Source organism: Daphnia magna, linkage group LG4 (genome assembly GCF_020631705.1).
Source record: "Daphnia magna isolate NIES linkage group LG4, ASM2063170v1.1, whole genome shotgun sequence".
NCBI lineage: Eukaryota > Metazoa > Arthropoda > Branchiopoda > Diplostraca > Daphniidae > Daphnia > Daphnia magna.
In genome coordinates, this window is record NC_059185.1 from 11,723,219 (window position 1) to 11,750,649 (window position 27,431).

The 27,431-nt window shown below is 40.0% G+C and overlaps 4 protein-coding genes across 5 annotated transcripts; 2 read left to right on the forward strand and 2 right to left on the reverse strand.

Moving 5' to 3' along the window:
* The first annotated feature begins 6,387 nt into the window (after nucleotides 1-6,387).
* LOC116920170 (protein extra-macrochaetae) lies at nucleotides 6,388-7,108 on the forward strand. Its single transcript, XM_032926265.2, has one exon. It carries the CDS (start codon nucleotides 6,542-6,544, stop codon nucleotides 6,881-6,883), a length of 342 nt encoding a protein of 113 aa, XP_032782156.1. The 5' UTR covers nucleotides 6,388-6,541; the 3' UTR covers nucleotides 6,884-7,108.
* Nucleotides 7,109-11,953: 4,845 nt separating this feature from the next.
* On the forward strand, nucleotides 11,954-24,803 carry LOC116920143. The gene is given in 23 exon segments (XM_045172074.1): nucleotides 11,954-12,361; nucleotides 12,445-12,654; nucleotides 12,724-12,825; nucleotides 12,889-12,915; nucleotides 12,917-13,013; nucleotides 13,415-13,522; nucleotides 13,589-13,666; nucleotides 13,735-13,815; nucleotides 13,922-14,010; nucleotides 18,463-18,567; nucleotides 18,569-18,691; nucleotides 20,267-20,421; nucleotides 20,487-20,812; nucleotides 20,877-21,169; nucleotides 22,084-22,156; nucleotides 22,486-22,694; nucleotides 22,757-22,940; nucleotides 23,004-23,163; nucleotides 23,230-23,426; nucleotides 23,490-23,677; nucleotides 23,753-23,861; nucleotides 23,932-24,047; nucleotides 24,120-24,803. Coding segments are annotated over 23 exon segments (3,510 nt in total). The 5' UTR covers nucleotides 11,954-12,325; the 3' UTR covers nucleotides 24,564-24,803.
* Nucleotides 14,246-17,741, reverse strand: LOC116920151 (cell surface glycoprotein 1). The gene is given in 9 exon segments (XM_032926240.2): nucleotides 14,246-14,593; nucleotides 14,678-14,791; nucleotides 14,882-15,010; nucleotides 15,083-15,190; nucleotides 15,317-15,568; nucleotides 15,570-15,677; nucleotides 15,774-16,271; nucleotides 16,420-16,928; nucleotides 17,585-17,741. Coding segments are annotated over 8 exon segments (1,722 nt in total). The 5' UTR covers nucleotides 16,900-16,928; nucleotides 17,585-17,741; the 3' UTR covers nucleotides 14,246-14,560.
* On the reverse strand, nucleotides 24,781-26,687 carry LOC116920152 (mitochondrial dimethyladenosine transferase 1). Of its 2 annotated transcripts, none has more exons than XM_032926241.2 (4): nucleotides 26,637-26,687; nucleotides 25,523-26,290; nucleotides 25,296-25,453; nucleotides 24,781-25,213 (listed from the first exon to the last, which is right to left on the reverse strand). In XM_032926241.2, exons 2-4 carry the CDS (start codon nucleotides 25,993-25,995, stop codon nucleotides 24,840-24,842), a joined length of 1,005 nt encoding a protein of 334 aa, XP_032782132.1. In that variant the 5' UTR covers nucleotides 25,996-26,290; nucleotides 26,637-26,687; the 3' UTR covers nucleotides 24,781-24,839. The 2 variants fall into 2 exon arrangements, with proteins under 2 accessions (XP_032782132.1, XP_032782133.1); XM_032926242.2 differs by having other exon boundaries at nucleotides 26,616-26,643.
* Nucleotides 26,688-27,431: the final 744 nt, after the last annotated feature.

The following is a 27,431-nucleotide window of genomic DNA, read 5'->3' on the forward strand; positions in this document are numbered from 1 at the left end:
TTCTGTCGATAGGATGACGACACGGGAAATGAGATGCAAAACACCTTGTGTAGTGAGGAAGAGACAGTCCCCCTCTAATTATACATGTACAGACATAGACGTAATGCTCTGTCCTTTAGAGGAACGCCCTTATCGTAAACAAACGAATCCGGAATTTTTTTGGGGATTTATTTCCCTCAAATCCGGAAGTTTATTTTTGGGACTCGTGTAACAGCCGCGTTTGATTCGATTCAGTTGCAATCCAAAATTGAATTCAAATTAAAAAGATTCATTTTTATTCTACCAGCATATTGGGATATTTCAATATCTAAGGGTTGACCTTAGTTTTTTTTATTTAATCCTCTGATAAATTAGAAAGGGGGGGGGATCCTCGACTGGTAGATAAAGAAAGGGAAAAAATGCATTGTCTTAAGCGCTGGCGCCATCCGCATCCATCGGGGAATTTCATTTTTTTTTCTTTTCCACCTTTTGTTTTAAAAAAAGAAAAAAATTAAAGATAAGGAAAAAATTCCTGATTGATATAGCGGAAGAATTTAAATCTTTTAGTTCACCGATTGAACTAAAAAAAATTTGAATTTACCGGAAGATGGTAAAGAAATTTCAGGACAATCTATCGTTTAAACAAGCCACACCCTTTTTTTAAAAAAAAGAGCCACACCCTAAATGCCGCCAAAATGTGTTGCGTATCCTGTTGGGCGCATCCACATTTTCAAAAAACAAAACAAAACGAGAACGTAACAATTGAACGGTCCAACCCTTCCTGTTTTCAGTCACGGCCGACGACACAATTCCAACGCAATGACAAACCCTCCCCCCCACCACCACCACCCAAACAAATTCAACAAAATGGGAAAGTCAATACGTCTAGACGTGCTGTTGCTACATTTTAAAAAAATCAAATCAAATCAAAAGCTTCTTGGTCCTTTTTTTAAAAAAAAAAAGAAATAGAACAAATGTCAGCACCTTTAATAAGCAAATTGTCCTCCTCATTTTCACGTCGGGGGAATTTCATTCGTCGACGGGGGGCGGCGCTCCTAAAGGCCGGGGTGGTGTTGTATTATTATTATTATTTTCCGTGTGTATGTATACAACCTCTTGATCCTTTTCTTTCTTTTTCTTTACACACACACACACACACAGGGAGAGAGAAAACTGAAGGCGACGAAACCCCGTCGAGTGTCTGGCGCCAAAGATTTTTTGAAAATGAAAAGTTTGTCGAGAAATCTGACAATAGTTTTTTTTTTTTTTATGTCTACAATAAATGAGTGAGAAATGTGGGGGGGGATCTACTTACTAAATAGCAGTACGAGGAAGAAATGATAATAGTTAACGGCTCTTCTTTTTTTTGATTTTTGCGATGACAAAAGATGATTGTTCCACTTTTCAAAGTCACTGGACTTGGCGCTGCGTGTCCAGGGTGACCCTTTTTTTCCCCCCCTACACCCCAGGTGTCAAAATATTCATTTTCCCTCCAATTAGTTAACACTTTTTATTTTAAATCCTTAACCATTTATTTTTGAATCGTTTTTTTAATTCTCAATTTTATATGCAAATTTTTCGTTTTTATGAAAGGGTCAATTTTGAATATGGAATGTTGAAACACATTTTGGTTGACAGATGACTAACGATAGGCTGTCTCGTTGTCGGGAATGCTATTGTTAAAGCACATTTCTACTCGATAACGTAGTACACACACACACACACATACACACGCGCATTTTATGCGCTTTGGAAGAAAAGAAATAAAGAGGGCGCCCTGTGAGCTCGTACGCATGTCTCCCTATATATCTAATAAATATAGGGGCGCCATACAATACGCTCCCTTTCGAAAAAATTCTTCATCCGCATTCCGTTACCTATTTTTGTGTGTGTGTGTGTGTGTGTGTGTTGTTCGCTATTGTAACACACGCGCGTTCTTTTTTAAAAAAATGAGAGGGATATTGATGATGGGCGTTGATCGGTCCGTTTTGAATTTGGCGCGCTTTCAACATTTGAAACACATTTCTCTTCCTCTCCCTTTTTCTTTTAACCCACAATGCGCGTTGTGGTTATGTGATACTTTTCAAATACAATTTGACCAGATGCTAATTGTCCGAACATCATCTGGTCTTCTGGGGGTCATCATTTGTTTTTTTTTTTTTTTTTCCCGCATGCCGCCTTTAAACGGACCGTTTTTTTTGTAGTCCCCCCTTATTCAAAATTTAAAAAAAAAAAAAATGTCTCAGTTTCTTTTGGCCCTGGAACATTTTTGTGTGTGTGTGTGTGTGTGTGGGTGTGTACTGTACTTGTGTTGGCTTCTTCGCATAAGACACACATCTGTCTTGTTTCTGTTTTTGGAGTCTTGTTCGACAGACACGTCTGGAACACACATGCTATTGACTTTCTTTCCCATTTTTGGAATTTTTTTTTTTTCTTTTTGTGTTTTACACAAGAATTTTTGGAGAAGGATAAAGCCCCCCCAAAAAATAAAAAGAATAAGATTTTGGTTGTTCCATCATAGTCGTTTGGATGGGTACGTTGGTACATGCGTATATAAAACAAAGTATGTGTAGTACCACCTGTGTATTGTTGCTCCACGTTTAGTAATGCCTACGTGTAATATTCAAATTAGACAAAGGAGAGAGAGAAAGAGAGAATAAGAAGATAGTCTGTGCATGTGCGAGGAGACGAGGGGGTGGTCGCTTCTTTTCAAGGGGGGAAAACGAGAAAACAAAAACAAAAATTGTATTTCCTTTTTTGAAGAGACCACAGTAAAAAGATGATGAATCTATTTGAAAGTATTAAGAAGAAAAAAAGGGAGGAGGGGATGTTCTAAAGTAACGCAGGTGTTTCTTCCCTAAAAATCTGCATAAGGAAATAATGGAATGATGATTACATTCAAACCTTTCTATTTTGAATGATTTATCGTTTGAAAATATCAACACTCTATTTTTCATCGAGTTGGGCCGCCATTTTTTTTTTTTTTAAGGGGGGGGGGATTGAAAGTATCTCAGCTGTTTGTGCCTTTCTATGGGAATCATTTTTGATCCATCATCCACAAAAAAAGAGAGAAGCCACTAACTACCCCATCTGCCCCCCCCCTCCTCTTGAATGGGGGCGACGGGCCGACCGACGCCCTTTCGGATGTGAACGACGTTACCTTCCTTTTCCCACACACGTATACCCTTTGGCCGGGTGTGTGTAATCTACACACACACACACAACCCCTAATGGCCTTCTCTCTCTCTCTACTAGTTGTGTCAATGCACTCGAATTATTTTCCCATCGAAACTGTTTGATTAACGTGAAAAATGGAACGTGCCAATTTCCTTTCTGAAATGATGTGTCGAATATTCAAAGAAAAATGTGAACAGAAAAATGCCATTCAAATTCTCTAGGGCGTCGCGTTTGAATGCGAATCCTAAAGGGGAAAGTGATCAAACGACTGGGAACATTAAGACGCAACAGATGTTGTTGTTGTTGTTGTTGTTTTCTAAGACTGTGTGTGTGTGTCCCCATCATTGATGCCAAATATTTCGCACTTTGATTATTGTGTATGTGTCTTTCTAAGAAGCATTAGCTGCCCTCAAGGACCTAAGCATCAACCATCTGTGTGGCTTTGCCACACGTTTCACCTTATTGCATTTTGAAGGGAAATAATCTGATCCCGTACCGATTCAAGGCCGTTAGCACATGCACAACAATTTGTTCCAGGCACACATACACACACACAAAATAATCGGAGGGACGGAGAGATTGCGAGGATTTCCAACAACAATACGAATAATAGAGAGAAAGAGAGGCTGGTGCTTTTGAAGAAAGAATACTGAAAGAAATCCTTAAATGGTGTATGAAATAAGAGATGAAGCCCAACGGGTTTTTTTTTTCTCTTTTCTCTTCTTGTGTGTGTGTGTGTGTGTGTTTCCTCCACTGTGGTGTGGTGCAGGTGGTCAACAGCTGGGCCAAAGGGTGTGTGTGTGTGTGTAAGTACGTGTTTTTCTCTTCTTAGGAGCGATATGCGCGCGTACTGGAACACACACGACATGCAAACCGTGTGCGAGTAGTAGAGCTCGATGACAACGTCTTTCCCACGCTACCCGTACCACCAGTACTCTGTAGTTACTTCTCTTTTTTTTAGTTTTTATTCTTATCTAACTAAACAAATAGATGGGGGGGGGGTAGGGAGACAGTTGGAGAGAGGGATAACCTTTATTTTTTGGTGGGAGTAATCGATACTGTTGGCAAACCACAATGGAGGAAGGAGAGAAAAAAAAAGAATCTTGCAAGAATCTTTGAGCATCACCAAAGAATCTTTGGAGAATCCTTAACTTTGTCGATGTGAAATGAGAGGAAAAAACCCAACAAGAACGAGTGAGAATCCCTAAAGAATCTTAAGCGTTTAGTTTCAACTTTGACCTTTTGATGATTCGATTATACAAGAAACATCAATTATTCTTGTTCTTTTCTCCCTTTATTTTTATTTTTTTAATTTTTAATGATGACGAAGAAATAAAGAGATGGAAAACAAAGAAAATAAAAAAAAATACCGACATCTAAAACCCAGGTGGACGCGGGGGAGGAGCGCTCGTAAGGCGCCGGATAGTCTGAGAATGTGCGTTGGCTCTGCCGTTTTTTTTTTTTCTTTCTTCTTCTTCTTCTTCCGTTTGTGTGTACAAAAAAAAAGGGGGGGAGGTGAATGAAGAGAGGGTGTGAGAGAGAAAGAGAAAAAGGTTGTTCGTGACGAGTATATAGAAGGTACACACAATCATGTCCGTGTGTGTCTAGTACACCTGTGTTTGCCACCACCACAAAAAAAGATGAGAAACCCAAGCAATGGTATGTGTGTGTGTGTGTGTGTGTGTGTGTAAGTCTTTCTTTTCGCTGGTTAAGTTTTGTAAGAAAGAAGGTTACACACGCACAGGTGTGCGAGCAAAGGCGCTCGTCACGGATACAACGTGGGAAAAATGAAAAGTGAGGGAGATAAAAAAAATTTATTTATAAAGAAATCTTCTTCTTCCCAATCAGAAACGCATAATTATCCCGAAATAATATCAAGAAAAAAAAGAAAGAAAAAATAAAAATGGTGAAACACGCTGATTTCTTCCACGCTAGGTGGCCCGACAGCGTGTCACGAATTGTGGCGCCATCGCCAAAGGAGAAAACCACGGGGACACTCAAGAATCCCGAAGAATCTTTGAGAATCCTCAATATTTTCTCGGACTTTTATATATATATATATATTTCTTTTCTTCTCCTAGTGTACACACACGTATATGGAGCTTTGGTGAGCAAGAAGTATATATATATACATCTACAGTCTTTAAGAAAGGTAAAATGGAAGAAGGCAAAGCAGGGGAGGGGGATAGAACCGCCGCCTCTGGCTGACTGCACAGACAACACAGGTGTGCGCGCGACTGGCTGTCGCCAGCCCAAAAGCCAGACTTGTTTTTTTTTTCTTTTCTTTTCTTACCTTTTAATTTTTTTCTTTTGACTTGCTATAGAAAAAGGATAGGGCACGACTATAACCTTCTTCTTTTTGACGTTTCTTTTTTTTTTTGTAAGAGAGAAGAAAAAGAAAAGAAAAAAAAACAGAAATGTGGTGCGCCACTTGACGCACCAAGTGGGCGCCAGCATCTGATCCATTTCTGCTTCTCAGAAAGCGACTTGAAATCTTTGATTTTCTTTTGTTTTTTCAAATTTTTTTCAAAACGTTGCGCATTGTCTGGTGAAAAACAATGGCATACGTATCGGCATTGATGTTTCTTTTGATGCAAATTAAAAAGCATCTGTCCCGATAGAGTGTACGGCAGACCATCCGGTTCCAGGCCTTGTGTGTGTGTGTGTGGGGGGGTTGAATATTTTTCGCACGCCTTACGGTTTTTTCTATAGACAGTTTTGGCTTACACAAACCGTATGTTATGTAGTAGGGGGATGTCCGTGGGAAAACCCTTACAAGTCCGTAACCGTCATATGGGTTCTGCTCTCTCTCTCTCTTATCCAATCTCCTCCCACGCCCTTTTATTTTGCGCTTACGAAAATATTAAAAAAATATTAAAATTTAGAAAGTTGCAAGTCCTTTCTCGTTTCAAACACCTGAACATCATCTAGAAAGACTCTTGGGGCAGTAGTCTCTCTCTCTACAATGTAACTCTGTTTAATTAGATATATCCCCCTTTTAAAAAAAAAACAATTCAATTTTTGGCATCAGTGTGTGTGTGTATGTTTTCGTGGAAAATCCCCGTGACCGAGAGAGAAAAACTCCCATCGGTTTGGTTATAGATGAAGAGGGAGGGGGGGGGAAGACACCCGTGGGAGAAACCGACAGCTGCGTGTGTGGGGTGGGCTCTTGTCCCATCCCCCCCTTTTTTGAAGTCCAGCCCTGGGACCTATAAAAGGCCGGCCCGTCGGTCCGTTTCAGCACAGAACTCGACCAACTGTCGACTACTCCGCATCTCTCTCTCTCTCGACCTCCGTCTCAACACACGAAGTGAACGTTTTCGAAAGTCTTGCGTTTTCATCTTAGAATCTCAAAGGCAAAGTTGTTGAACAAAACAAAACAAAAATGGTGAAGGCTATCCAACGTAAATCAGTGCCCAACACATCGTCCGTCATGGAAGGCAAAGTTCGCAAGTCACACGATCACGAACAAGTTGAAATTCAAATGTACCTGAGCAAATTGCGCGAATTGGTGCCCAACATGCCCAAGGATCGCAAGGTCTCCAAGGTGGAAGTCATCAACAACGTCATCGACTACATTTGCGACCTGCAAACGGCCCTGCTCGATCAATTGCATCAGCATCCGGCCTCCATTAACAACAACAGCCTGGCCGTTGTCAACGGCAACAGCTGCGCGCTGCCCATCGTGATGGAAACTTCGTCCTCGGCTGATTGTCCCACCTGTTAGCAAGAAAAGAATCTCATTATTGCGCCTACCTCATCATCGTTTTTGGAGAAGCGTCGGATTCATCACCTGTGATAACTACCTCATCATCCGATCGGCTTGTACATACGCACATTCTACGAACAACAGCATATCTACTATATATTTTTTTGAATACCCTTCACGCGTTCCTTTTTTGTTTTGTTGATTCTCAATGTCTCTGCAAAAGAATACAGAAAGAAAAAAATATGTCATTTGTTTACAATCAAAAAATGTTTTTTTATTTGAAAAGAATCTTTGAGAATCTTTCGGGCATCTTTAAGAATCCCGTTTTATTTTTAACCCCATTACATTTGCGTGAGAAGGTTTTTTTTATTTTTAAGACGCAACAATAGCCAGAGGCATTGCACGTGTCTTTTATTTGATGGGCACATAGACGCACCGTTATTTCCACCACAAAAAAAAATAAAGATGGCGTCTATACGTACACACACACACAATGGCCTTCTGCCGAGACCTCGCTATATGATGTGCAGGTGTTCAATGATGAAAAGCTGCGCATTGAGCGAGGGAACTTTATGAGCACAAATGGTTCACCAGGTAAAGAAAAGGAAACGAGGAATTCTCCTTGTCCGCCTATTTATTTTGATTTTGATAAGACGTCGTGTAAGCCCAGGTGGCCGTGAGAAACGATCTTTTCTTTTTCTTTTTTAGCAAAAAAAGGTCTCCTTATTTTCCCATTGTGACGTCACAGGACCGGACATCCGTCGTTGACTGTGACATGTCCATTCAAAAGTAAAATGATTTTTTTTTATTTTCAAGACATCTTAAAAATGCCCAGGTGTTTGCAGGTTAGAGAAACCACTGGAATGTTTCACTCCGTATAGTCTACTTATGTGTGTGTGGTATATTTATTTGCTGAACCGTGAGACGAGGAAGTCGGCTTCGTCGACTTCTGAACTCGGCTTTTGAAATGTGTGTCTGTGTGTGTATAAATCTATTATGCTACAACACATAGACACCAACCGTTATAGGACCTTTCTTTATGTTATCGGCCCTGTGCAGGTGTGCATTTTGCTCGTCGTTGTGCGGAACCATTCATAAAAAAAAGACGAAAATTCATTCCCAAAAGAAGGAAAAGAAAAAGAGTCTCAGAGTTTGTGAACACCTGTGGCACGTATCGTTCGGATATACGTTTTGCCGTGCGGAACACGCACCTGTCATTGGCCACGCAACGTTCACTTCCACCAATCATTACGCGCATGTTGTCTTACTCTGTTCTTCCCCCTTTTCTTTTTTTTGTTTTTTATTTTTGATAGGCATTTTGAATTTTTTTTTTCAATGAACTACATAACAACGATGAATTGTTTCTTTTTTCTATAAAAATGTAAATTTATTTTATTTATTTATTTATTTTTTTTTTTTTGAAAAGATCACGAAGACTTTTGTTTTGTTTTTTTAACACAAAACAAAAAAAAAAAGTTGGTGGCGACAGCCCGACTGGCGAACACCTGATTTCCCTCAAGGCTCCTCTTTTGAAGCGCCCAGGTAGCGCGCAAAACCGTTCGCCTGGCCACTCGAATGAATTTTTTCTTCTTCACTGCGGGATACGGCGCACTCGATCCATCCGCACGTCCAAACACGGCATTTTATTTTTTTCATTTATTTTCAACACAGAGTTTTGTCTTATTATAATACCTGATTTGGTAATCGTCTTATCTATTTTATTTTTTTTTCAATTTTCTGATTGGTTTTTTTGCATTTTTTTTTTTGTCTCCCTTCGTTTATTTAATCGAGACGAAATCATCACACACCTGTGAGCCTTTTGGCTACGATCAGGAGCTGTAAATCAAGAATCCGTGCGCATCCAGACTAGTGGCGCCTTATTACAGAAAAGGTGTCACATTTTGTTCTTTGCCTTTTTGTGTTTTGTTTTGTGTTGTTTTTTTTTTTTGGCCTGTTCCAGGTAAGAACCGCGCGCGTCATCATCATCGTCAGGTAGAAAGGGAATCAAAGAGGCTCTGGCAGCACATGAAACCGAAAGACAACTCTCCAAGGGGTTTGTGTATACATAAACATTCTCAGACAATGTGGCGCCAGCTTGATCTCTCTCTTTGCCCTATGTCTAGGTAGACGTGCACATCTAACCTGAGCGCGCTACCCCACCAAACCCCCAAAATGCAGGTGTACAGCCGACAGTCTGTCGCCACCGCTCCAAGTTCATTTTTATTAGATTTTTTTTTTTTTTTTTTTTCCTTTTCTTTTTTGAAATGAGCCTTGTGTGTAAATGGAGACGACGATAGACTTTTGAACTCCAGGACGTCACACACACACACACACACACACATCAACTGGAACTGCTCTGATTTGTGTTTTTGTTCTGTTTGCCACTGTTTAACATGCACATTTTTCTTTTAGCGGCTCATGTCAAAGGTCACGTGTGTATACAGCAAGATGATTACATCTTGATTTTATTTGTTTAATATGTAAGCAGAAACGAAGTGATCTCCGATATCTTGTCCGATATCTCAGTCGAGACATTTGTAGCAGACGAACATTTTTTTTTTTTCTTTTTCGGGAGTCGCCTATTTTAACGTACACAAAAACAACAAAAACAAAAAATAGAATCAGGTGTTCCAGTTTTTTTTTTTTTTTTTTTGAATCCCGAACCGGAAAAAAAAAAGAAATAATTTTCTTCTGTTTCTTGGTGTCTTTTGTTTTCGTTGACACAGACGTGATGCTATTATTATCTTCTTCTTCTTTTTTTTAACGACTTGTCGCTAACAACAAGAGACGGCCGGCTGGACACTTGCCAACATCCTCCCCCCCTCCCAAAAACAAAAGCCTCGAACTCTTTTTAAAAAAAAAAAAAAACAACATTTTCACGCTATTGATGATCTCTTTTCATTGTCTACTCGTGAATTGAATTATTCAAAAAAAAAAAATTATTTTATTTAAAAATTGTCAGACGCAAAATATATTTTTAAAAAAGGAAAAATGCTGCCGCCATCAAGACGAAGAAGAAGGAGAAGGAATTTAAAAGGAGGTCGCTTGTGAGTTTGCAGGTGCAGGCCAGACATAGTGTCGCCAGCGTTCGGCAGCGCGCACACACACACACACACACACGGAGCGCCAAGTTTCTCTCTCCTTTTTCTTCTCCCATTATATCCTATGCAGCTTTTTCTTTTGGGGGGTAGGAGTAGGAGGAGGAGGAGGAGAAGAAGGAAAAAGGAGCCGGTATTTTTTCAAGATTTTTTATTATTCCAATGGCGGACATGGATACGCGCGTCTGTGTTCAGTGGGCGGGAGTTCTGGTGAAACACTTGGCACCCACAAAAAATTTAAAAAAAGGAACAGTCGGAGAAGGAGAAGAAGAAGAAGAAAATTTAAATCAAATACATCCGATACTTGTTCGGATTCATTTTTTCCGTTTAGCTTAAAACAAAGATGGCTAACTATTGTGTCCATTTTTTGATGTTGTTGTTGTTGCTGTTTAATAATTCATTATTTCAGTTTTAGGAGTGCGCCATTGAATCGTTTTCTCATTGACGTTTATGCGGCGAAGGGAAAACAATTGAAATGAGTTTTCCGTGAACGTGTTTATCGTCGTCATGCCAGGTGTCACGTGCGCACCAATTTATTGAACGATTTTTCATTTAACAAAAAAATAATAATGAACTTTTTTTTTGATTTTTGATTTCAAATTTCCCGCGTGCGGTTGAATATATTCAGATAGAAAGCGAACACAATTAGCCGGAAAAAAAAATAAACACTTTGGGTCTCATTCTTATTTATTTATTTTTATTTTTTTTAAAGAATGAGGCAGCCACCCAGGTGGCGTTATGAAACTCAACCGATTTTTTTCTTCTTCCTCTCCCCACTGGCGGCAGCCAACGGAAAAAAGAAAAAAAAAAAATTGAATCCCCCCACCCTTCTCATCATCGCAAATGGGAGAAGCGACATCTGATTCGATTGAAATCCCCTCCTCCTATTCTTATCGCGCTATGGCATCTGTCGTGCTCGCGCATCATCATCGTGTAACCGTTGGCGAAATCAAACGGTTACGTAACGAGACGCATTGGCCGCTGGAGCTCTAACGCCTTTTGTTTCACGAGTCTCTTAAAAATTGTATGCAAATTTTATTTTAATTATTGTTTTTTTTTTTGGGGGTGGGGGGTCGTTTATTATTATTATTTTGATGTGGTCAATAAGACGGATTTGAAATAACCCAAACAAAATTCTTTTTTTTTTTTTTTGGCGCCATCTGTGGGATTTCAAATGGAAAACAAACAAAATGTCGGGACTGTCGGCAGGATGGCCATCTGCAAACGTCACGAGTCAGCGGTCTCGATCGGTTCCTGCTGACATTGTGAAAACAAGGACAATTGAGAACATTCTTTTTTTGAAATCGACTTAAAGTCGTAGGCCCTCGGCACATTTTCTTCTTTATAGTCCAAGGGAACCAATTTATTTTATTTTATTTTTTTATTTTCAGTTTCAAATAGATTTTTATTTTCTAACCGCCAAACGAGGAATGAGTGCCATATGTAGATCATATACCATGTTGGGTTGGACTCGTTTTTTTTCATATTTTTGCTGCTAGTTGGATATCGACAGCTGGACAAAAAAAATTTTTTTTCATTAGACGTAGTGGTGTAGGATACTATGTGTATTAAGGGACGGTGTTGGACGACATGTGCAACAACGGGTAGCGCACACCATCCGCACAATCAATGGCCAGATGGTCATGACGTAGACGCAAAAAATAATAATAAATGTGATGGAAGTTGATAGCAGCAGCAGCTAACACGTGAACACTAAAAAAATGTGAAAAGAAGAGAACCGGGCGGTCTCTCCATTCATTGCGGTTGCACCCACGGCCATTTGTCGCTCTCCAAGCGTGTGTTTTTTTGTTTTTTTTTCCTGCTTTTCCTTAGACCTATTGTTGTCTTTCAAAAAAAAAAAATGCGATCAGATCGGGATTATTGTAACGCTAAAAACATGGCCGTTTTTTTTACTTTTATTTTTACGGCGTGTGCATGCAAAAGCAGACGAAGCGCGATTAGAATTAAAGTGCTTAGGGTTTTTTTTTGTTTTTTTATTATTGACATTTCCAAACATTTTTGGCGCTCGTCCTATGCATATTTGTTCTGGCATTCGAAGTGTGTCACCTTTTCAAATGACGTATTTCGGATTCGCTTGAGAGGTGACAACATAACTTCTTGACATTCTGTAAAATATCCAGTCCCTTGTAGACATGACTGTTGATTTTTTGACTCACCCGGATGATGAGTCAATCGTGACGAAAGTGGTTCCTTTAACCGTTTGTTTTACAGGACGTTGTAGCAACAGCTGTTGTTCTCAAAATCCGCCCCTTCCAATAAGCCAGACAATTTCCTTGGTTAATCTTTGATATGGTTTGTCAGCATGATCAAATAAGACCTTCCAGGATCTGTGTCATTTAAAATGGGAAACCGAGCTACTCGTCAGGAAACATGTGATGTGAGTCATTTCTTTTATCTAGCCATAAAAGTCAATATTTTATATTAAACAAAACATCTGATGTATTCTCCATTTTTATGCAGGCTGTTTGTCGTGATAAATTTGAAAACAAATCTTCAGACTTCTTTTATGATCCTCTCGCAAGCTTCAGGGTGAACAATGGAGCCCCAATAAAGAGCTTGAAAAAAACTTGCTACTCAAAAGCGAAAACGGTTTGGCCCCTTCCCAACCATGAACTTCCCTTTTTCCCAGAATTTCCAATCAAATCTGTAACGTCTGAGCATTCTTTCAATGTATGTCATCGAGTTGTCTTTGCATTCAACTGTCAATAATGTTTCATCTCCTTTCCTGAAACTGTGTAGGTGATATCGGTTGTTTCATCAGGTGCTTATGGAAAAGTTCTTCATGTTGTCCATAAAGAAGAAGCAAAGAACTATGCCATGAAGGTTTTGTCAAAAAATATGGTATGTCAACAATGAATACCATTTATCCTAGTAATCTAAACCATTTTTGGTTTTCTGATTCAGATATTTAAAGAAAATCTCGTCCAACAAGGTCAAAGTTGAAGCTCAAATACAAGTCATGTGTGATCACCACCCTTTCCTCGTGCGTGGCCCTTTTCGTTGGCAAAACAAAAGGAATCTCTTTATAGGTATTAATTTATTCCACACAGGTTTACCTTACCCGTTCAATCACGCAAAAACTCTAGTTCAATGGAGATCCAAACTATCATGTCGTGAATGAAGGGGAGGGAGTCAAGGTCTTTTTTAAGTGGGTTTTATCTTCAGGTGCATATTATTTTTATTTTTTTTACTAAAACAGCCATTCTTATTGTCTGTTTCCGCGTATGTCCTTTCCGTAAGCAATAGTACCTCAGTAAAATTCAAATGTCCTGGAGGGTGATCACGAAATTCTTGACGTTTGAATTCGCTGGATTATTCATCACTTTATTAGACACAAGGTCACTCCTCGATGTTTAGACGTTCTGTTTATGCCCTTTTTTTTGTTTTATTCTTGGTTTTATTACCTGACTTTGCTTTTCGTTTCGTAAAGTGACAGAATTCATCGAAGGCGGCGATCTGCAGCAACTTTGGCAAGAAACCGGATGTTTCCACGAAGACTTGATCAAAATTTATGTAGCCGAAATAGCCTTAGTATTAGGTAGTAAATGGGGGGGACAGTGAATTACAGTCAATAAAAATAATCTCACAAGTATTTTTACAACAGATTTCCTTCACAACGCCGGCATTATTTACAGAGATCTGAAAATGGAAAATCTTTTGATCGACGGGAATGGACATTTAAGTATAAATAACATATTCTTTTTTTCTTATTGGAATCTAGAAATTCAAACTTTTCCATTTTATTTCAAGAATTGATTGATTTCGGCTTGTCCAAATGGCTGTCCCATGGAGATCGATGCCATACTTTATGCGGCACTCGACAGTACATGGGTAATTAGGAAAACTTTCACCTTTTACCTCAAGTTTTAAATGTTCAGTTTTCGCCTAACTTGTTTATTTTTCTCGTTTTCTGTGCTCAATTGTTGATGGCTTGAAGCTCCAGAAATTTTGCGGCTGGAATCGTACACGCACGCGGTTGATTGGTGGTCGCTCGGCGTTCTGTTTTACGCTCTGCTTCGAGGCAAGGTAATAGCAAACAAAAATTCCACGTATTTTTTTTTTTTCGCAATTTGCAATCCGACGTGCGTAGTTGGCGGCCATTTGTGTCCTTGACATTCTTGGTGAAACATCGTGAAAAATAGCTTTAAGAGGAATGAGCCAACAATCAATCACGCGGGAAGGTTTCTTTCTTTTTTTTAAATTTTTATTTGTTTATTATATATTTCAGATGAGTTTATTTTGCCAGTCTGAAAAAATCCGATGACTTTTAACGGCTCGTATGATTTATTTTGCTAAAATTCGTATGACATAATAAGATAGAAGCTAGGTTTTCTTTCACATTTCAAAAAAAAAATTGAAAACCTCTCAGCTGTAGTCGTTTTTTAAAGGTTGATTTCTGGACGTCAGAACGAAATCAGGATTGCAGACTTCATTTGTTTTCTTTCAAGGTAAATGGAAGCTTTTTAAGTAACACATATTCCGATTTTAGTTTTCTCCACACATCTCCCCACTGCTCGGAATTCTTTCGAATTTGCGAGTATTATTACACGGTTGTTTAGTATTTATTGCGAAGCAACTACTTTTCACCAGTTGCTGCTTTCGGTGATTCCTATCATTTTTAATTTTTTTTTTCAAAGAGAGAAAGTATTTTTTTTTTTAATTGCTGTTAATTTCTTTAAACGCGTCGTCTTACCAAATCTTCTGGTTTCACTTTATCACTTAGAGTCGATTCTCCGCTCGGCAAAACCACTGGGTAATTGCTTGGCACCAGGCTAATAATAACGGGCTCTTCCGACGCTAAAGACTTCTTTTTTTTTTTTTAATCCCCCAACACGAAATTTAAAAAAATAATTAACTCTGGTTTTAGCTTTAAAAAAAAAAAAACGTTTTTCTTTACCGTTTCTTCTTGCGCAATTTTGTCACTTAGAGTAGACTCTCCGCTAGGTAGAACCACTGGATAATTGGTGGGCGTCAAGCTCGTCGTGCTCGGCTCGTCTGACGTTTCAACGACTTCTTTTGGCGAATCCTGCGTTTAAAAAAACAAAAACAAATGAAGGTTTTAGATCCGTTAGTTTTGTTTGTCGTTGTGTCTTTATACCGCTGACGCAATTTGATGACTGAGAGTGGATTCTCCGTCCGGTAAAACGACTGGATAATTGCCGGGCACCAGGCCGACAGTAACGGGCTCCTCTGATGTCAGAGCTTTCTGTTTTGTTTTGTTTTGAATGCCCATTGCAGCCAAGAAAGGAACGTTCGACCCAATGAGATTTTAATAATGATCGTAATTAGCTTTAATTCAAAACTAAACGAAATTTGAAATGAAAGGGCTCACGTCAAGTGTCGTGTCTGTGGTCGATTCTGCGTCGTCCTTAGATTTTCCTGATCGTGTGGCGATGTCGTCGTACTCTTGAACTGGATCGTTGCTCGCCATCTGTTTGACGGGTTTCTTTTCTTTGGACGGCTTGGCCAAATACTTTTCCTTTTCTTTCTCTTTCTTCTCGGTCGTCTTCTTGTTGTCGTCGCGTTGCAAACGGATGCCTTCGTTGGCCACGTCGTCGATTTGCGACGGCAGAACCTTCTGCTCTTCCGCCGACAGCCAATACAGCAGCAGCGCTCTGACGAATGGCGGCCAAAATGAGCTCGGGTTCGGGCCTGTCCTTGAAAGAACGATCCTCCTCGAAGAATTCGCTAGTCTGCGCGTGCAACAACAATCGAATCGTACAAGTTTTTAATGATTTGAAACACACAAAAAAATGAAGTGGGAGGACGTGAGTGAAATGAAAACTCACTTTCTCTTTCTCCGTTGCCAATACCGCCGTCCTGGAGCTTTCGACTGGAGTAGATTCAGGTGTTATAGCAGCCGAAGGCGCGACACCTGCCTCTTCTACCTTCACTTGTTCGGTCGCAGATTCTGTTGCCTTCGCGGTTTCATCTGAAGGCGCGATAGGTTGCGATAATTTCGCCTCTTCTTTGGCCGTCTCGGTGGTAGGTTCTTCAATTTTGGCAACGCTGTCTGCGGTGGCGGCATTCGTCGTGTTTGGAATGTCCATTTCGGGATTGGCCTTTACTTGCTCGTCTGTTTTTTGGCTTTCTCCAAGGGCAGCCGGTTTGTCAGCCTCGATTAAACTGGTTGTCTGTGTCGGCTGCACTTCCTCCTGGACACTGGTCAACGTTGTTCCAGTTGGATCGGCTTCTTTGATGGCCGCGTCGGACGATCCCTCGCTCAATTTTGGCTCTTGCGTTTTCTCGACGACCTCTGTGTTCTCGTTGGAGGGCACCGCCTCAGCCTGTGTTTGTTTTGTTTGAAAAAGAACAGGTTTTTGTATTTTTAAAAAAAGGGAAATTTTTTTTTAAGGAATAGACAAATGCAAAGATTTGATTATTACATGAATTTTGTGTTTTTCTTTTGGTTTTTTTTGGACGTTTTTAACTGACCTTCGAAACGAGAAGAGAATCCTCGGCAGTTTGGGCTTGAACAGCTGCGGCGGCGTCCGAAATACTTTCGTTTTGGGGAACGTTCACTGCTGCTGAATCAGTGGCCATATTGGGCGCTACTCGGTCGTGTTTCTCGTTCTTTTCATCCGTCTCGTCTTGCACCTTTTCTTCGTTCTTCTTTGACTCGTCTTCGACATCTTTTCGATCGGCAGCCGATACGCTACGGACGTCGTCGTCGTCCTCGTCCACCTTGAGGTCGTCGGACTCTTTGAGGCCGGCCGCTGGAGTCGTAGGAGCTTCAGTGGCCGCCGGTGAATTGTATTTCGAATTCCGAACGTTCGAGTAGTGACTGATGATCAACGGGTACGACCTCCCTCTTCCTTTATTCTCAGCTGTTTGCGGGCTACCAACAGGGTACGCGCTGATAACGCAGACCGTAGCCAAGCAAATTAAGATTGTGCTAGCCTTCAGGAGTGTCATTTTTGTTTTTGTTTGTGCTGTTCTCTAACCTGTTGAAAGATTTAGACGAGAAAAAAAAGATGTTTGAATTCAGGTCAGAAATGACACTGTTTAGCGGTCGCGTTCGAACCACCTTAGTCATCGACCGTGCGCACTCGTGCGGATTGGCTTCGATACGAGATCGCAATGGGGTCTTTCAAGAAGAAAAAAATGATAACAAGAACGTGAACACGTAAGAATTCGCCCAGCTGCGAAGCTTATCATTTGTTCCTTTCACTTTTTTGCTGTGAGCATGTGACCTTCGTGGCTGCCACTGCTGTTCCAGCCCCAGATGTTACCATACCATCTTAACCGGTCGCCTCTTTTTTTTTTTTGCTTTTTCTTAACCAAGAAGGTGGTCACGTAAAATAAAAATTAAAAATGCTTTTGGCAACTCATGGTTAGCCATCCGTATTGGCTGATCGATCGTCTATGACATTCAATATCCCCTTTGCAATTTGTACAGGTGCGGTTGAATCTGCCAGTTTCATTGGAAACAGAACAAAATTGAAAGTCAATTTCGTTTTTAAAATTGGCGGGTTTTTTTCTTTTCAAGTTTGAACCGATTCTCACTTCACTCGCCTCGTTTTTTTTTCTTTTTAAGATTAAAATATCGACAATTAAAACCAAAAAACTATTAGAATGACGTAATCGATTGGAGATGTACCTGTGTTAGCGCGTTAATACTTGATTTGTCTGTGTATGTTTCACTGGTGTACTTCCGAAAAACAAAACTGGCGCAGTCCCGGTTCGGGTTTTTAGCGACTGACGTTAGACCAACATTCGTCGTATGCCTTTTATAGACGCAAGTTTCTACAAACTCGAGTCGGTGGCAAGTGATTGGCTCTCTCTCTCTCTCTATCTCTATCTCATGTCCAAGGGGTGGGCGTATTCTTGTACAGGTGAAAAGCGGCGGTTCTTTTCGGTATGCACCGGCAAAGGGATAAAGTGATTGTAGAACCCTTAAACCACCATTTTGTTTTGTTTTTTGTTTTTTCTTGTTCTTGGTACTGCACTTGTATGTTTAACACCCTAAAGACATTTTGAAGAATATGGCAATCAAAAAATGTCCCGCCAGATTCTCATATATTTTTTTTTTTTACTTAAATGAAAACCTCCTAGTTTGAACTTTCAAATATCTTGTTTAATTCGTTTTGTTTTAGTTTTTGTTTGTTTGTTTTTCCTTACATAATATCTAAGACTGTTGACTTTTGATTAAGCGAAAGTCGAACGAGGGAGTTGACGCAAAACTTGACGTCACTCGTTCTCGATGTAGGGTCCAATTTAGTCGTAGAAACGTGCGCGGTGCAAGAACGAAAGAGAGAGAGAGAGAGAAGTTGAGGCTTCTTGTGCATAGTGTTGAGATAGTGCAGCAAGTTGTAATTATCGCGTGAAATCGGAAAATGTCCCAAGGACGTTACTGGCGCTTTTAGGTCGCTTTCGCCCATGTCGTATTGCATTATACGGTAACCTTATTTGTTTTTGAAGGAACATTTTTTTCTTTTTTTGTTCATCATCATCATTATTATTATTATTGTTATGCAGTTGCCCTTTTTTGGCAACTCGGAGGTCCCAGCTGCTCGAGAGACTCCACTAGACTTCTCGGATGATGACATGAATGGCGGGTCGTCGGCTAGTGAATCCGCCCGGCCGGCTTATTCGGGGCCTCTTGACCGTTGATGCACTGAAACGAGTCCGCAGTCTACGGACGCTGAAAAATCACGCTTTCTACCATCACTTTGATTTCGAATCACTTCGGTCCAAAAAGGTATGCGCGCGCTTGAACTCTCCCGTACTTTTATTTGACAACTATCGTTGCCGGGGAAACGGAATTGCTCTTTGTCGTTGTACATTTTTAAAACCTGAATTCTTTTCCATGTAAACCAGTTTCATCAGTTTGGAATACTTTCAGCTTCTCATTTTGAAAGTTTCTTTCCCATTTTTACCGTGTTTGCTCCTGCAGTACGTTCTATTGTGGCAATGTGCAAAATTCTAGCAGACTTTAGAGGGGGGGGGAGGGTTATGACGAGTTAAGGGAGTTTCTCGTTTTTGAATGAATTAGGCCGTTGATAACGAACGGGGAAAAACAACAACTCGTAAAATTACATGTCGACCATTAGCCCTGTTCAATTGTTTATATTGATCGTTTGCTGATGTCCAGGTGGATCCTTTGCCGTTAGTGTTGAAGCAGAAGGAAAAGCGACGACGTTTTCCGGATGAAACCGCCAGCAATGCAATTATGTTTGATTAGAAAAATTTTTTCTGTTTTTGTTTGGTTTTGTTATAATCATTAAAGGAAGTAATGTTGTGCCTTTCGTTATCGAGGAATTTTACGAATGATATTGGAATACAAGTCACAAACGCAAAGGCTGATTTATGAATCAATTTACCCTCAGAAAAAGTTGTAAATCGAAATTCGGTACCAATAGGCGATGGTCCTTAAAACCAAATGCATCAAGCGTAACCACATAATCTGACGGCCACTGTATTTTCAGAAAAATAAAAGTACGATGAAAGGAACGATGCTTTCAGAAAAGAAAGTGAAAAAAAATAGATAGCCTCATCACGACTTGGCCATGTGAAACATTCTTAATTTATTACTCGTGTCAGTACTACCTATCCGATAAGCTTCTCAATGTCGAGTTTCAAAAGAGATTATAATATTATTTATATATAGATTTGCAATTATAATGTGATAGCCGTACACCTTGTGATACTTCCTACCCAATTTAATTTTCCGTCCCGCCATGGCTCGTGAATTCAGAATTCTAATATTTCCTCGCCATCTATGAACTAGAAGTACAAAATGTTAGCTTTCATTTCCAAATCCATGCAAATGCTCTTTTAATTTGATAAAAAATTGTTTCGTTGTCACGTCTTGAAAACATAACAAGCTAGTTGTTATTAAGCTCGTTTTTTTAAAACCAATACGTAAAACACATTATTGGAAGGATTATAAATTTTGAGAAATATGAAATCCTGCTTGTTAGATGTCGTTGTTCGGTATCAAGCAGACGAATCGTGCTAAAGTGTGGTTACAAGCCGAGGGAAAAAAAAAAAAACGATACATACGTACCGTTAATAAAACAGAAAGCACCTTTTATATCTTGTAACCTTCATTGCAAGGCTGTGTAGTTATTTTCTTTTTACAAGTTATTTTTGCATAATATGGCCGGCATGGGAAATCGAGTTTTGGCTGGTACTGATAGGGCCCTCGACCTTCTTCGCGAGTTACCCCGACTTTCTCTGTCAAACATCAGGAGTAACCCAAAGGCGTTCAAACGGGTAGCACAATCATCACAATCACAGAAAGTTAAAATAGACTAATTCTTTATCATTTTTGCTTTAGAACAAACGTGGCAGAGGACAACATGGTGGCAAAAAACATGGAGCCGGAAACAAGGGCTCAGGGCAAAGGCAGAACTTCATGAGGCTTGGATATGAAACAGGAAACAATCCATTCTACTTGAGGGTCCCCAAAGAGCCATACTACAAAGGGCACCAGTATGTCCATAAAACAAAAAAATTAATGCAATTATTTCTTTACTGTATGCCAATATGCAATGTAGTTTGAGACGAGAATATCCACCCATCTCGCTTATGCAGCTACAGACCTTGATTGATACAGGAAGGTTGGATACCTCTAAACCCATTGATCTGTCTGCATTATGCAACACCAAACTTTTTCAACTATCTCCACTTGAAAATCAATATGGGTTTCAACTCACTGATGAAGGCCTTGACAATTTCAAAGGTAGGGTAAACATCGAAGTCCAGTACGCTTCGGAGCAAGTGATTTCAGCCATCGAAAGGAATGGCGGAGTCATAACAACGGCCTTTTATGATGCCCCATCCTTAATAGCCATGCGGGATCCCATGAAATTCTTCGCCAGTGGTAAAAAGCATTGATTAATAATATAGTGTGCTAGTAGCTCCTTACCTTAATTCCTTTTTGCTAGGAAACCCTATACCAAAGAGACAAATGCCACCTGAAAATGCAGTTGAATATTACACCGACCCTAAAAATCGAGGATATCTGGCAGATCCTGACTTAATCGCATTGGAGCGCTTCAAACTTGCTCAGAAATACGGTTATGAGCTTCCAGATTTAAAAAAAGATCCGGAACTTCTGCCCATGATGCTTGAACGTAAAGATCCTCGACAGATCTTTTTTGGTCTCAATCCTGGATGGTTGGTTAACTTGAAGGATAAGAAAATCTTTGAACCTGAGGATGAACAATTACTAGAATACTTCAGATCGTGAAAGTTTATTTCTGTTGGACCAGCTGATAGCAGTATCAATACAAACTAGTTATTCTCCGTACAGATAGGGAACGTATCTTTTAAGCAAAAATATGCGCCAAGTAAAATGTAGAATGTTCTAATTAAGTATACGTAAGATTAAAATGGACGTATCTTTCTAAGATCTATCAGTCAATGTTGTTGACTTGTGAAACAAAAAATTCGGTAATCGGTCTACTCGGTAAAAATCGGTATGTAAAGTGGAAAAGTCTTGAAAACACGAACCCTTAACAGGAATTCCATATCTGGCAACGTCCAACTAGACATCTGTGTCAAAGTCTGATAAATAGCAATCGGTTGTCAAAACTATACACAAAACATTTACAGTTATCGTCATTATGATTGTTCCGTGAGTAAAGATATGAGGTGTTTTACTGCCTCTTCATTCTTATCATGGCGAAATCACAGGATTTAGAAATATTGGAGTCTGCGGTTTATAGACAGCGGAACGACAGAAGCTTTTGCGGCCCTGGCCAACTCTCTTCGAATCATCATCCACAACAATTATCAACCCAGAATGTTTTCGTAACATCCTCAGACGATTCGTCCTTCGCGTTCGTCCTCTCTGATTTGCCGAAATCAAGTGCAAATAGCGCAGGTGTTCAAAACAAATCCCATTTCATGCAGTCATATGGAAGTCATCCGATGGACAGGCATAGTTTTACAACGGAGACAAACCAGCCTTACTATGCCATTAGTGATCAAACTTCCAGAGCTGCTCCTCAAAAATACCACCCCAAAGTACATTTGGAATTTGCTTCTAGCCCAGAAACAGGTGCTGTTAACTATGCGTTGAATCTTGAATCACGGAAACCACATTCTCATAAGCTAAAAGGAAGCAACCTTCATCCAAACTTGATTGAATTTGGATCACCTCCACATAGCCCTCTGAAATCACCAACAGATTCTTATCAGGCTTATCATTATGCTGTTCCTGGTAAATATAAAAGAATCCCCAAGTTTGACTTCCCCTATTGATTTAAGCAGTCATATTCATGGAAAACAAATCTATATCTATTTTATATTTTAATATTGCTGTTTTTCTCTGTGCTGTTCTGATACAGCCCTGAATTCAGATCATTGTATTTCTATATTTTCTTTCTTTCTTCCTAAATCATGGTGCTCACTAGTTCCTCCCAACTTTGCTATTTTTAGCTGAATGAAGCTAGGGCTTGAGTACTAAATATAGTCAGTATGAGAGTAACTTGGCTTCATCAACAACTTGAGTTTTCTACATCTCTTAATTTTTACTTTTTTCAACCAAAGCTACTAGGCCGACACCTGAAAATTCATCTTCAGTCAACAGTGACTCTTTGGCACAAGAGTTTTCCCAGTTGGCGAGCGATCTACATGATGGGATGGAAGTAGGCTCCTTAGTAGAGGTGTTGTTCGCTGGCAGACAGTTATTTGGTGTAGTGAGATGGTGTGGCAAGTCTAGAAATAAGTCGGAGCAAGGTCTAGTCGGAGTTGAATTGGTAACATTCCCATATTAAATATTGCTACTTATTGAAAATCAATATCGATATTTTTATTTCAGGAGTGTGATATTGACGAAGGCTCAGATGGCAACTACCTAGGCCAACAGTTCTTTCGTTGTGCGCCTGGTAGGGGTGTATTTGTCCCATTTAGGCACTGCAGGGCCGACTCGAGGTTCAGTAGCTCCTTTGATGTCACGAAACCCACGGCCTTTGGAAGAAATTATGAAACTTCTTCCGAGCTAGGTATTAACTTTGTCAATGAATTTTGTTTTAAATAAACCAAAAATAATTTAGTCGTTCGTTTAGAAAATGGAGGCCCAGAATGCCCATCAGTGTCTGGTGAAGTTCCCCCAGTGGGTCAGTTTGGTGACTGGAGTAAGCTGACTGGAAAATTTCGCGGAATCCAGGGTCATCACAATTCTTGCTACCTGGATGCAACGCTCTTTAGTATGTTCACCTTTACAAGGTGAGTGTTATTAACTGGTATACAAGATAATATAATTTTTTTATTAAACATTTTACTTTATGCTAGCATTTTTGACGGTCTGCTTTACCGACCACCGACGCGTAACGATATACCGCAATACGAGGAAGTGCAAAGAATATTGAAAGAAGAAATAGTAAATCCTTTGCGTCAGCACTATTATGTGCGGGCTGATAAAGTTATGAAACTGCGCCGTCTTCTTCAAAAACTAGGGTCTGTCAAAGGTCTAACCAACGAAGAAAAAGGTGAGCTCATGACATTTACGATCGAAAAATAGGACAAAAAAAACAAAAAAACTTTCTTATCAGATCCGGAAGAGTTTCTTCATTGTTTGCTGTCCCAAACGCTCAAAGCCGAACCGTTTTTGAAACTGAGCTCTGGGCAAGAAGCTTATCATCATCAGCTCTTTGTGGAAAAAGACGATAAACTCGTGATGCCTACCGTCCAACAACTTTTTGAACAAAGTTTCCTGTCTAGTGGCATTAAGCTAAAAGAAGTAATTTTTTACAAATTCATCTGTAGCTTTAAAAATGTTGTTAAATTGCTATATTTATTAACTTTTTTGCATTAGGTTCCACCAGTGCTCATTATTCAAATGCCTCGCTTCGGGAAATCTTATAAAATGTATCCCTATGTTCTTCCGTCCTCACTTCTGGACATTACGGACGTCTTAGAAAACTGTAATACGCGTGACTATCTCATTTGCGTAGAAAACGATTGAAAGAATTCTTTTTTTAAATTGTCTTCCAGCCCCTCGGCAGTGCATCGTGTGCGGCCATTTGGCTGAAATGGAATGTCAGCAGTGTCTTGGCCAATGTGGCTCCGGCTTGGAAAGCATCGCTTTTTGTGCACCTTGTCTTTACAAAGTATTCTAGTTTTATTCCGTTAGGGTATAACCCTGTTCTTGCCATCAATATTACATTATTCCTTTGTTCCAGGTCCACAGTCATAAAAAACGAACGACGCACCAGGCTCAGCCGTTGCAAGTACCGGCAGATTTTGCTGCCTTGCAGGAACATTGTATTATACCGCGCATGTACATGGAGCTATTTGCTGTCGTATGCATTGCGACAAGTCATTACGTGGCTTTCGTGAAGTGTGGGCCGGGGCCAGATGCTCCTTGGTGTTTCTTTGATTCAATGGCTGATCGTAAAGGTGAACAAAATGGGTTCAACATACCCGAGGTGATCACTTGTCCTGATCTGCCAAGGTGGCTTTCAGACGAGTGGGACAAACAGCTTCTGTCGAACGGCTTGGATCCTTCATCCTCGTCGTCCTCAAGTAATCCGTCTGGCGCAGGTCTCCCGGATTACGTTCGCCGCCTGTTCTCCGACGCCTACATGTGCCTTTACCAAAGCCCCGATCTTATGTTATACCGCTAAGTATTTAATCTCCGCCTGTTTTGCCTTTTCTGTTTATAAAGGTCAATGTTGTGAGTGCTTTGAAAAAGTTTATCTCACATCAGCTGGTCCTACACCCTTGCCTGCTCTTCCTTGCTGCCTATTCGTTGCACAATATTGAACGTTACACTAAGCGTTACAGGTGATGGACAAATTGTAAAAAATATTTCTGTTGATAGGACGAGGGAAATGGAAGTTATTACAGTATCAATTACTTGACTATATTTTCTAACTGGAAACCTCCACCTAATTGTACCATCACAACTGCTCAGCAAACAAGATATCGTCAATACCGTCTGTGGAACGCGAATTGTAGCGCGCAAGGGAAGGAAACTTTTCAAGAATGACGCTGTAAGCCTGGCAAAGGCGGTCAAACTCTTCGATGCTCAGTTCGAAAGGCCTCAATGTTCCGTCGACGTCGGCTAGCCGCAAAAGGGTTTGGACCTGTTCGGCTCTCATCGATGTAGGGAAAAGCATCTCCAAACCACGCCGACAGTATTTCTGTCGAAACGAGAAGGTATTCCGGGCAACTTTTTCAACCAGGCTGAAGGGCGCTTTAATCTTGGGAACAATGAGGGGTGTGAAATGCACGACACCCACGTCCACGTTTGGTTTTGGAACAAATGCTCTTCCTAAATTGATGGATGAAAATTTTGATGATTAGATCGATAACATCTACCAAAGGAGTAGGGAGGCTTGAATTGAAAATTGTACCAGGGATTGTGAATTTGTGCTGCACATGGCAGAGATGCTGCACCATAACCGAGAGCCTACAGCGTTCTGAAGTACCAATAGGTGCCACCATCCTCTCTGCCACTTCTTTCTGGAAGGTTAGAGTTAAACGAACTCTTCCATGGGCCCATGCATCTGACCTGTAAATAGAGACAGAAAAAACTTTTTGTTAAGTCCTCACAGTGAAAACTCTTGAAAAAAGTACGTACCGTTCTGAAATGGCACATAACCATTTAATTATAAGCGGCGTGGCGATGTTGAAGGGCAAGTTACCGATGATGTGAATATTAGGAGTCACGTCATTCCAGTCACAGCTGGATTCTTGCGGGAAGCTGTTTCTTAAGTTGTGACTAAGAACGTCACCCCAGATGACTGACATTCTATTATCACTGGCCTCTGCTAACATTTCCAAAGGTGGCTGAAAACGTTTATCTTTTTCGACGACGATTAGCTGCCTGACATTGCGTGATAAAATTATTCTTGTGAGGGATCCGGCTCCCGGGCCTACTTCGCATACATAACCATCGGTAATCTTTCCTGCAGCTGACACTAATTTGTTGGTCAACTTGGGATCTAGCAAAAAATTCTGAGACAACTGTTTCACTGCTTGAAGGCGGTACAAATTGAGGAGGTCACGAACAGCAGGGAGGGGAGGTAGACGAGAAATAAGCGGAATTGACATTTTTCTAGTTACTTTGAATCATCAACTTCATCAAGGAATTTCTCTTGCTTGACAGCTAAGATTGAATAAGCATATATGCTAATAACACCACCAAGTAGAGCAACTCCTGTAAAAATATTGTTTCGTCTTAGTCGTTTGAGTTTAGACACTCGATCAATGTTTTGCTTTTCAAGAATTTTCATGTAATCCAACTGAGCTTGGGAGAGTTTTAGTCTATCGCTGGAGACATCAAGTTTTGGCATTTGATCCTTAGCATCCATTGTTGCACTAAAACCTAGTTACAGCAGGCATTATCCTAGGGGAAAGAAATCAGTGATAATGAATAAAGTACCATTTTAAATGCAACATAAATTTTAAAAACATTTGCTGTTTTTAACATTTTTTACATAAAACTTCTAAATTGTGGTTAACTTTAATTGGAAAAAACCAAAGTTTCATTTAAAATGCAATGTAAATTTTTTACAAAATAAGCTGTTTTTAACATTTATTACATAAGCTTTTAAAATATGGATAGCTGTAATTGATTGTGCTTCTATAAACCACACAGTGCTTCCCCATTTATCATTTTCTAGCCTCAATTACCACAAATGAGCTGGGTCTTATATATCTATTATAGCTACCTTATCGAATTAAATATTTACCGGTAAATCACACAAAACACAAAACGCGTTTTTAACGTTACGAATTACTACACTGAGCAGACGAGAAGATATCACGTTTGCACTACCACGGTTGTCATATGCAAATGGCGCTAGTATCTCTCCACTTTTTGTCGTCTTTTACGTTTTACTCCGTATTTTAAAATTAATAACTTTTTAAACAACAATAATAACAATAAATTTGTATTTTTGACTGGAATGAAAAGAAAAACAACGTACTTATATCGCTTTGCTTTATAATATAAGCCACTTGGCTTTCCCGAAATAAAATTTAGGCTTTAGGGTAGAGCCGTAGAGGAACATGAATCTTAGCGCCAATGGGACGCGCTACACCCCTACCCCCTACTATCGCTCGGCCCCGCGCCAATCGGGGAACTTTTTAGTTGATTCGGTGCGGGGATGATCTTTATCGGTGCGGTAATTTCAGTGCGGTTATTAATAAATAGTGATCTAAATTGGCAGTTGCCCTGCGGCCATCAAGAACTAAATGTGAATCTAGTCACGTGATTCTCGTTGGCCTATTAGAATGCAAGGTCACTGGTAAGGCTCTATGGCTGAAGCGGTGCTATCGGTGCAGCACCGATTATAGCACCGTTCCGCACCGAAAAAAGAAATCCCCGCACCGAACTTCCCCGATTAGAATGTGATCGGGTTCTATGACTGATAAAAACCCATAATCTACGGGTCTGACAACAGAGCATTAGCCATTAGCCACATTCAATTTGAATAATACATTTATTTGCATTTTCGATTTTTAGATATCGGTAATTGGTTTTA

What these genes read in the sequence shown, in the direction of transcription:
- LOC116920170 (XM_032926265.2), top strand. Translation starts at nt 6,542, where the DNA reads ATGGTGAAGGCTATCCAACGTAAATCAGTGCCCAACACATCGTCCGTC.
- LOC116920152 (XM_032926241.2), bottom strand. Translation starts at nt 25,995, where the DNA reads ATGTCAATTCCGCTTATTTCTCGTCTACCTCCCCTCCCTGCTGTTCGT. An exon ending in TTATGTGCCATTTCAGAACG is followed by an intron (nt 25,454 to 25,522) that starts GTACGTACTTTT and finishes CTCTATTTACAG; the next exon opens with GTCAGATGCATGGGCCCATG. An exon ending in GCACAAATTCACAATCCCTG is followed by an intron (nt 25,214 to 25,295) that starts GTACAATTTTCA and finishes CCATCAATTTAG; the next exon opens with GAAGAGCATTTGTTCCAAAA.